This window comes from Montipora foliosa, chromosome 10 (assembly GCF_036669935.1).
Source record: "Montipora foliosa isolate CH-2021 chromosome 10, ASM3666993v2, whole genome shotgun sequence".
Classification (NCBI taxonomy): domain Eukaryota; kingdom Metazoa; phylum Cnidaria; class Anthozoa; order Scleractinia; family Acroporidae; genus Montipora; species Montipora foliosa.
The window spans coordinates 26,232,996-26,242,995 of record NC_090878.1 but is presented as its reverse complement, the minus strand read 5'-3'; the positions used below and the strand labels follow the sequence as shown (position 1 = coordinate 26,242,995).

The 10,000-nt window shown below is 39.9% G+C and overlaps 1 protein-coding gene across 1 annotated transcript in view; it reads left to right on the top strand.

The window, feature by feature from the left end:
* Nucleotides 1-10,000, top strand: part of LOC137974280 (oxysterol-binding protein-related protein 9-like) — a 146,953-nt gene that overhangs the window by 87,452 nt on the left and 49,501 nt on the right. Inside the window, exon 8 of the mRNA XM_068821151.1 lies at nucleotides 1,033-1,083. Coding sequence (XP_068677252.1) covers nucleotides 1,033-1,083 — 51 coding nt within the window. The remainder of the gene's footprint in view (nucleotides 1-1,032; nucleotides 1,084-10,000) is intronic.

The following is a 10,000-nucleotide window of genomic DNA, read 5'->3' as shown; positions in this document are numbered from 1 at the left end:
TTAGAGCTAAATATTACGTCCTGGAAAACAAAAATACAGCTCAGTTGACAGTTATCGAATAAAGCGCTGTGTCAAGTTACTGCACTACCAAATATACGCAATACGTACCTATTTTTTAAATTGACATTCATTTCCTTTGGAAACACGGAAATCAGATTGTTACACATGTATTTAATTGTTATGCACGCTTTGCTGGCCTATTTGCTTCTCACCACAGACTCTTTGACTTGCTGGCTATTGGTCATGAAAAAAAGAAAGAAAATTGCTGCAAAATTTATTTAACTTTGCAGACCCTTGAAGTAGCATTTTATACCTGCTAAATTTATTTATTCATGAACTTTTTATCTTCATAAGACAGGTACCTGCTTGCTTAAGATTCACAAGTGCTATAGTTTAAGCCTAGATCTGACTGACATGCATTACTGGTATACTGTAGTTAATTTGCACAGTTAAGGATTTGTTTTGGAAATATTAAAGCCACAACAGTTGAACAGTAATGTGCCTTTGTTACTTCTGTTGAGACAGTTTGATTTGGTTTTTGAGATAGACCTCATTTTTTTAATCTAAATGGGAAATTACAAAACAGTTTGGAATTCAATCAGTTTACATGAGGAATTCTTGCAGGCAAAGACAATCTTAAAATATAATTATATTTGTGGTCTTGTAGTGGAAGCTTAACTCTACATGTATGTTGTAGATTTCTGCAGTTGAACTGAAGCTTTCAAATTTCTTATAATGATGACAAAAATGTTTTAGTTTTGATGCTTGTTTGTGTCACTTATTTATAAAAAATGATAAAGAACCAATGTTGTTGTGCTAATTTTTTTCTTAATGGCAGGGTAGTTAATGATGTTTTAGGTATAGGAAAAGCTTACCTTACCACGTTTGTCGCCAGCAAAATTTTAAAATGTGTAAAAGACGCTGTAATGTCTGAGTACTTAGCGGTTACATAATTCTTTGACAAGTCTTAAAAGGCAAGCATAACTTTGTTTTGTTTAGGCTCTAACATGTCTACAATGTTTCTTTTAACAGAAAATGCTTGAATCAATGAACTCATGTCTGAGGCAGATGCACACAGTTAAGGTACAAAAAATGATTTGTTTTCATCCTGCATACAAAAAAAGTCATGTAGCTGGCGATTTTGTCCAAGCAATTTACAGCAAACCCTAACCTTTAACCGTTACCCTTATGTTATTGTTGGAAAATGTTACCAAAGGCTTAGACGGAAAGGGGCACTCCATGTTGGATGTTAAAATTGGGTGTGCATCTAATGAAGTGCACATCTGGACGTAGATGCTTTTTGGAAGGGGATTAACAGTTAAGAAGGCTCAGTCCAGTTTGAACACTTTTCAACAAGCTGTGCCAGGTTTTTCAATATGAATTTTATTAGGAGGCAAAGTCTGAGGAGTAGGTGGGAAATGGGCAATGCGCTCCAAAGTCACGCTTTGCAAGGGCTAGAGGCAAGAGCTTGAAGGGGGATCCGGGGGCATCTTCCCCTGGGAAAATTTTGAAATTTGGGCCTCTAAGAATGCATTTCCAGCATTCTGGAGCACGAATTAGGGTATTAATATCTGCCTTTTTTGTTCAGAGAGATACATGTACATGAATACTCTATTTTTTTTTTCATTCAAATTGGGTTGACATTAAGACATATTTTGGGTTTTGAATATGCGCTAAAATAGCTTGGGATAGCTCCTTTTCATTCTATAAAGCTCCGTGCAATGTGTTTCATCTGTCCTGACTGAAAAGACCTTTCGTATATTAATGTCGTATATTAACACCCTTCAAATGTAGATCATACGTATGTAACTGCGCCGGTTGGCTGCACTTTTTTGAGCTCTCACATATCCATTTATTTTCCTTACTAGTCAGTTGCTTTAGCAGCTTTTTATTTGTAGATTAACTTCTCGTAAGTATTACAGCCGGCTATGTTTTTTTTATCGAGATTCGGTCTTTTGGCAATTCGAAATTCGTGGAAAGCTCTGAGCTGTCATGGTTCATTTCGTCGGCCATCTTTGCCTTCGCATGTTTGGAATATGCTGAAGTGTTTCGACCTGCTGGCACCTTGGAGAGGACAACACGGATAGGAAAATCATCGCTTAAACCGGATTAATACAATTGTTTCTTCGGAGAGAGGACCTTTGCATCGTATAAATCGCCCTTCAAAGTCGTCCTTATTGAATATTCAAGACCGCCATATTAGTATTCAAGGTAACAAGCGTAACAAGCCTTCGCCTAAATCATAAAAAAAAACGGAAGTGCTCTGGATTGGTGCAAATAAAGATAGTGAGGACAAATTTTGCCCTGACAAAAATTTTAGGTGGATAAGAGATAAAGTTTATACGCTAGGTGTTTGGCTTTCTACTGATCCTACGACAACAATGAAAGCCAACTATGAGGAAAAATTAGCAGACCTCTGGGTAACCCTGAACTGTTGGAAAAATTACTGCGTTAAAAAGTCTGATCATCTGTAAACTTACTTACTTTCACCTTTACCAACAAACCATTGCGCCATCGACGAAATTAACAGTCTGTTGATCAACTTTCTATGGGATGGCAAAGGAGACAAAATTAGGCTCGATGTAATGATCAGTGATTACGAACATGGCGGAAAGGAACCTTATTTCAGTGTCTAATCTTCTAGCGCTGTAGAGCACTAATCGGGGACACTGTAAATTGAAATTAACAAGTTAACGCAAATGAAATCAAATGTTGGTTTTTGAGGAGAGGGGAAAACCGGAGAACCCAGAGAAAAACCTCTCAGTGCAGAGTAGAGAACCAACAAACTTAACCCACATATGATGCCGAGTCTGGGAATCGAACCCGGGCCATATTGGTGGGAGGCGAGTGCTCTCACCACTGCGCCATCCCTGCACCAAAACTAAAGACTAAGGATGACCAACGTTAGACTCTTCACCAAGGCACTAAAAGCAAGCTGAGTAAAGAAGTACCTTGATTCAGAAAACCTTGCTAAATGGAAATTATTTGTGGATTCGCAACTTCAGATTTTCTTTGGTGATTTGTTCTTTAAAGCTAATCTGCATAAAAAAGATTTAGAGCCTTTTTTCAGGCTATCGGACCCTTTCTTGCAAGAGATAATACAGGTATGGTCGGAAAACAGCTATGTGGGTAGCATTTCTTCCAACAAGCACCTTCTTTCACAGAGCCTTTGGCTTAACTCTCTCATTCGTGTCGGGAATAAACCAACATACTACAAAACTTGGTACTTTCAGGGAATACTCAAAGTTAGTGATCTAATGGAAATGGAATCAGGTTTTTATCTTTTACAAAATTTAAACGGCGTTACAATATCAAGCCAAGTTTTCTCTCTTTCTATGGCCTAATATCAGCGATTAAGCTATTGCACAAAACTGTCCAAGAACATTTCCTTCCTGATAATGATGATAAAAGCAGTGGCGTTTTTTTGCAAAACTTTCTGAAGGCAAATAAACCAAGTAGATTTATTTATAAAACGCTTGTAGAAAGAAAAAAGAAGAATCCCGTAAACATCCAGAAGAAGTGGCGCGCTGACTGCTCGATTGAAGAGAACGACTCGATTGATTGGGCAGCAGTTTACCAGTCACCTTTTCAGTGTACTAAAATAACCAAACTACGCATTTTTCAATTTAAGCTGTTGCACAGGAGATTGGCGACCAGTGACTTTCTTCAGCGAATCAACTTGACAAACACTAATCTGTGTAGCTTTTGTCAATGCGAAGTTGAGACACTGGTTCACCTTTTCTGGAGCCGCACCATATTATCCCGTTTTTGGCGGAGTTTAAGGAATGGTTACTGAAATTTGAAACTCCGCAATGCTCACCCGAATTAACGCCATCCTTGGTAATAGGTTTGAAGTCTCACCTATTTAATCATAGACATCATCCGTTTTTGTTTTTTAATGCAAGAATGTACATCTGGACTTGCAAGACACGCTTCCTTCTTCCGAGGATAGAAGACTTCCCCCTTTTCCTCTCACATTATAACCTCTAAATGAAGGCAGCGTGTACACAAACGCGGTTTCACATCGACACGGTTTCATGACTTCGAAACCGCTTCAAAATCGATGCGGTTAGGAAGTGTTTACGCGGAACCGTTTTCGCCAGAAAATCCAAGTCGTGATGGTATAAGCGAACGCTGCACTACGTGCTAAATTCATTATAGTAGCCGTATTCAAATCGATGCGGCTTCGCTGTTTACGCGACAGATGAAACCGCATCGTTTTGAAAACGCTCCACTTTTGGCACCGGTTTCAAATTGACACAGTTTCGAAATCGATGCGGTTACAAATGAAACCGCGTTCGTGTAAACGCTGGCTTATTGCTTGGTGCGGGCTGGGGCCGTGGGTGTGGTATCTGTAAATCGTATGAGTGTGTGGATGTGTGCGTACGAGTGTGTCAAATGTGCGTGTGAGTTTTTAAGTATATTATAACGTGTTTTTTTCTTGATTTATGTATATACTTTTGTAAATTGATGTACGTATTAAATTCAAAAAATAAAAAAAATAAAAGAAATTAAAAAAAAACAAGCGTGTCGAGGGAGTCTTCGGATCCTTCTCCTATTCCTGGTCACTCTGGACCTTTTAACAGGTCGCCTTGTGAACTTCAATTTTGCTGTCTCAGTGCAAGAACTCTTAGAAACAAATCTGCAGCATTTGTTGATTGACCGAAACCTGGTTAACCCGCAACGATACTACTGCACGCGCTGAATTATCCGTTCCTGGCTACAAGCTACTCCACTCTCCAAGATGTAACTGGAGAGGAGGCGTTGTAGCACTGTTTTTCAGAGACTGCTTGGATGTCACACGGATGAACAGTTCTGAGGAATCGTCTTTTGAGTTCGCTGAATGGTTGGATTCTACTCCGACTGCGCGTTTGAGAGTTATCATCGTATATAGGCCGCCCTACTCTCACACTCATCCTGTCATCATATCTACCTTTATAACTGCGTTTGCAAACTTCCTGGAATCCGTTGTTCTCCTTAATGAGCAGACTTCAATATACATGTCAACATGTCCAATGACGATAATGCTATCAAATTTAAAGACTTGCTTGAGTCCATGAGTCTGGCAGTGAGTCAGCATGTAACGGAGTCTACTCACGAGCATGGCAACACATTGGACTTAATTATCACTCGTTCCTCGGATGACATTATAGCTGCTCCCCCGCACGTCGGTACGCTGTTCTCTGATCATGCTGTGGTAATCTGCCACCTCACGGCTGAACGTCCTAAATCCACTGCTAAACAAGTTGTTTACCAGAAAGTAAAGTCCATCGATATGGACTGTTTCATTGACAACATCGGTACATCCTCATTATGTCAAAATCCACCTGAAGACTTGGACGCATTGGTCAACTGCTACGATAGCATACTATCATCTGATAGCATACTATCATCTGTGCTTAATCGGCATGCACCGCTAGAGTCTCGCTCCATCACTATCAGATCTCGCTCTCCTTGGTTTAATGATGACATCACGAATGCCAAACGTGAAAAGAGGAAATTGCCGAACAGCGTTGGAGGTCCTCCAGGCAAATACCTGACCTCTACTTATTTAAATCTAAAAGGAACCGCATGATGGTCTTAATTAACAATGCCCGTCGAGAGTACTACATGAACCTCGTTGCAGAAAATTGCCACGATCAAGCGAAGTTATTTAGAGTTAGTAAGACCCTTCTTAACCTTTAAGCTGACAATTTGCTACCACCTCACGACAATGCATCTGCACTGGCACATGCAATGGGTGAATATTTTGTTCATAAAATCTCAACCATCAAGAATAAACTCAACACCCATTGCCCCTCTCAACACCCTCATGCCTTCTCCTGTGGCTACCAAACGTTATTCAGGCACCATCCTTTCTCAGTTTGACTGTTTTCTCCAATGACGGCATAACAGATCTCATTGCTTTTTCTAATAAAAACTGTTGTCCGCTAGACCCCATACCGTCTTCAGTTCTGCCCGCTTGTGTTGACACCTTGTTGCCAATAATCAAAAAGATGGTCAACCTTTCATTGCAATCAGGAGTCTTCGCCAAGAGTTGGAAAAACGCACTAGTTCGCCCATTGTTAAAGAAGCCTGACTTGGATCATAAGATTTTGAAGAACTTTCGCCCGATTAGCAACCTGCAATTTGTATCGAAACTTACTGAGAATGCAGTAGCCAACAAATCACTGATCAAATGATTATTAACGGTCTCTTTCCATCATTACAGTCAGGTTATCGTAAATATCATTCCACTGAAACTGCACTTTTGAAGGTAAAATATTATTTGCTTCCCAATATGAACAGTGGACATGTGACAATCCTTGTTTTGCTTGACCTCAGTGCGGCATTTGACACCATTGACCACGATCTGCTTCTGCAGAAGCTTCAATCGGTGATTGGCATACAAGGAACAGCCCTTTCTTAATTTCAATCGTATTTAGGCAAAAGATCACAACAAATTTCAATCAACGGAACCCTTTCACGAAAATTCTACCTGCAGTGCGGAATTCCGCAGGGATCATGCTTAGGTCCACTACTGTTTATGATCTATTCGAGTAAGCTGTTTGAGATTCTAAAGTTCCACCTACCTACAGCTCACGCGTGCGCGGATGATACTCAGCTCTACTTATCTTTCAGCCCTGCCATACATACATACATACATAGTTTATTTGAGCAGGTTACAAAATAGGCAAGACTAAAGTCCTGATGTGGACCTGCACTAACTACTTCTAAGCTAAAATGTATTAATTACTTACTGAGATAATATGAGAATTTCTTGCATGATTGGCCTCTGCAGTAGTATTACATGTAAAACTGAAAATCTAAAAATATTTAAAGTCCACTGACCTAAAAGAAATGCTACAGGAAGCTTTCTCAAGACTTAGGGTTTTTAGAAAGTTCTTATTTTCCCTAATTAACCTCTTACAACATCTTAGACTAGTAGAGTTTTTAAAGGAATTAGGGAGGAGGTTCCAACACAGGGCAGCTCTGTGCTTAAAAGATGATCTGCCGATCTCAGTCCGTGTCCTGGGAACCTCAATATTTGCAGTCTTTCTAAAATTATATTAGTCTCAGGTTTAACTATCAAGTATCTCAGAGGATAAATGGTGGTTCCATTGTAAATATTAAAACTAATAACTAATAGTCTCTTGATATAAAACGAAATTATTGGGTTCCAGAGAGCTGTAGTTGTGACATCGGAACTGTGGGTTTCTCTGTGTAAGCCATGGATAATTTTAGTTGCTCTCAGATGAATGCGGTCGATATCATCCAACAAAGATTGAGAACACGAGCCCCACACGACAATACCGTACAAAACACTTGGTAAAATTGTCCTATAATAAATGGTTTGCAGGACTGTCTTTGGCAAGAACTTAATCCGTTTCAAAACAGCGACTGTCTTGCTGAAGGAGTCACAAACATTCTTAGTATGTTCTTGCCATGAAAGCCTGTTGTCGATGGTTAATCCAAGGCATTTATTTGAAGCTTTATATTCAATGGTACTATCACCATATCGTAGGCGTGGCAAAGGGCCAGTAAAGGTCTGGTTGGAGATAATCATGGCTTCTGATTTAGAATCGTGGGCTACAAGTCTGTTTGATAAACACCAGGTGTAAACCTGATCCAATATAGATTGTAGCGTATGAATGATATCATCAATGTTCTCACCGACAGTGTAGATAGTTGTATCATCAGCAAATAAATACAGTTCGCCACTCGTTATTGATTCAGCAAGATCGTTATCAAAAATTGAGAATAACTTGGGTCCCAGTATTGACCCTTGGGGTACCCCAAACCTGACTATTGTGGACACTGACTTGTTTCCTGAAATTTGAACGAACTGTTGACATGTAGTCAGCAAGCCAGGAAAGCAAATTGCCTGAGATACCAATGGCTTTTAGCTTTTCTAGTAAAATTGTATGGTTCACAGTGTCAAATGCTTTCCGGAAGTCTATGAAGAGAACACCGACTTGAAGACCATTATCCAGGGCACTTCTCCATGTTTCTGTTAGGTGAAGTAACAGGCTTTCTGTAGAGTAGTTCTTTCGAAATCCCCACTGCCTGGGACTTAACAAGCCATGTGTTTCCAGGTGTTTGTTAAAGTGCCCCTCTGATCAAAAAACCACTTCTTTTTTTCCTTCAGATTTTAAAAGTGTGTTTGCTTAACACCTGAGTGGCAAAATTTTGAGCTTTGAATTTTATCCAAAGGCCGTTTACTTTGAGTGTAAGTTTTGGATTTCACGGTCCGCCATTGCTGACGTTGAAAACTGACCGATTGGACCTCAGACGGTTGGATCCAGGGAAAAGTGACGTCAGAGGCTCACTAGCTTAAAATTTCAGCGTGTGAACGCAGCTTATATATGCAAAGCGTGAGTTTAAAAGTCTGAAAGGCCAAAACCCCCGTGCTGCATATTAATTCTGCGGCACACACACGTATTGCATTCTTAAACTAGTGAGCCTTTGACGTCATTTTCTCCTCGATCCAGCTCTCTCAAGAACATAATGCTAGTAATGGCGGACCATTAAATAGGAAAATTACAGTTAAAATAAAGAGGTGTCTTTTTGAAATCAAAGCTTAAAACGTGGGTCACTTAGTGTTTTGTTAACATAGTTTTGAAATCCAAAGGAAAATGTGAATTGATTTTTTGGTCACAGGGGCACTTTAAGGTGTCACAAACAACATCTTCTAAGATCTTTCCTGGGATACTGAGAAGGGATATGGGTCTGTAGTTGTTGACATGAGTTGGCGAACCTTTCTTAAAAATGGGATTAACACGTGACAATTTCCAGGTTGATGGAAAAGATGAGTCGTACTCATTCACAGTCTTATTAAAGATCGGTAAGAGACTGTGAGTAGCAGAGTCACCAATCAGGGACCAGTCCCTCGGCGATACGTTGTCGGGACAGGTAACCTTCTTGGGGTTAGCAGCTTTCTTAATCTTATCCTTTATTAGATCCCAGCGAAAATCAACGTTCTCTTTGGTTGGAGTAATTCTGTTGATGAAGTTGTTTAGAGTTGATGAGTCCAGGGGATCAGGTTGCTTAGTTAAGTTTTCGCTAATATTGATAAAATAGTCATTGAAATACTCAGCTTTAGTTAGATTGTGGGTCATTATCTCGTCATTAGGACCGGAAATTGGACTTACGTTCTTGGCTTTGTGCTTTCTCAAGGCTTCATTAGTCAGGCTCCAAAATTCTCAAGGGTTGGAGGCTTCTTCCAATGGTGTAAGCAGCTTCGGCTTTCCTTAGTAGTTTCTTTTACTTCATATCTTTTCTCTTTATACAACTTCCATTTTGCTGGGTCACCAGATGATTTTGCCTCTTTCAAGAGTTTATATCTCTTATTCATTTCTTTTCTGACTGAGGTGTTGATCCAAGGAAGAGATTTGTCTCTAATCTTGACATCTCTTGAGGGAAGGTGGGGGTGTAGAATTTCATCATACAGGCATTGCCAAAAACCTGCGCTGTCATCTATTTCATCAAATATCTCCAATACATGCCAGGGAGCTTGATCAAAGTCACGCTTAAGCTGCTTAACATCCACTGACTTGTAATTTTTTGCACTAATAATTTTAGGTTTAGCATTGCTTCGGACTACTTTGAAAACGGCGAATATCGAGTGGTGATCGGAAATACCCAGGTCAAAGGAGCCAGAGATTTTGGTTTTTGAGGGTTGGCTTGTGATTACGAGGTCGATAAGAGACTTTGAAGTTGCGGTTACGCGGGTTGGACTATTTATTATGTTCTTTAGCCCACAATTGTTCAGTATCCTTTGTAGACGTTTTCCATAGTCAGACTCACTGTTATGAGATTTGGGCAACAGATCACAGTTAAAATCGCCAACTAGGATGATATTTTTTCTCCTTAGCCATATATCAGCAATCAGTTCTCTAAAAGGCTGGAAGAAGGATGGGTCATTGGGTGGTCTGTGGATGCAGCCAACTAGAAACGATTGTGATCTCATTGTAATGTTAAGCCAAGTTGCTTCCAGGTCAGATCTGTCCCAGGTGTAAGC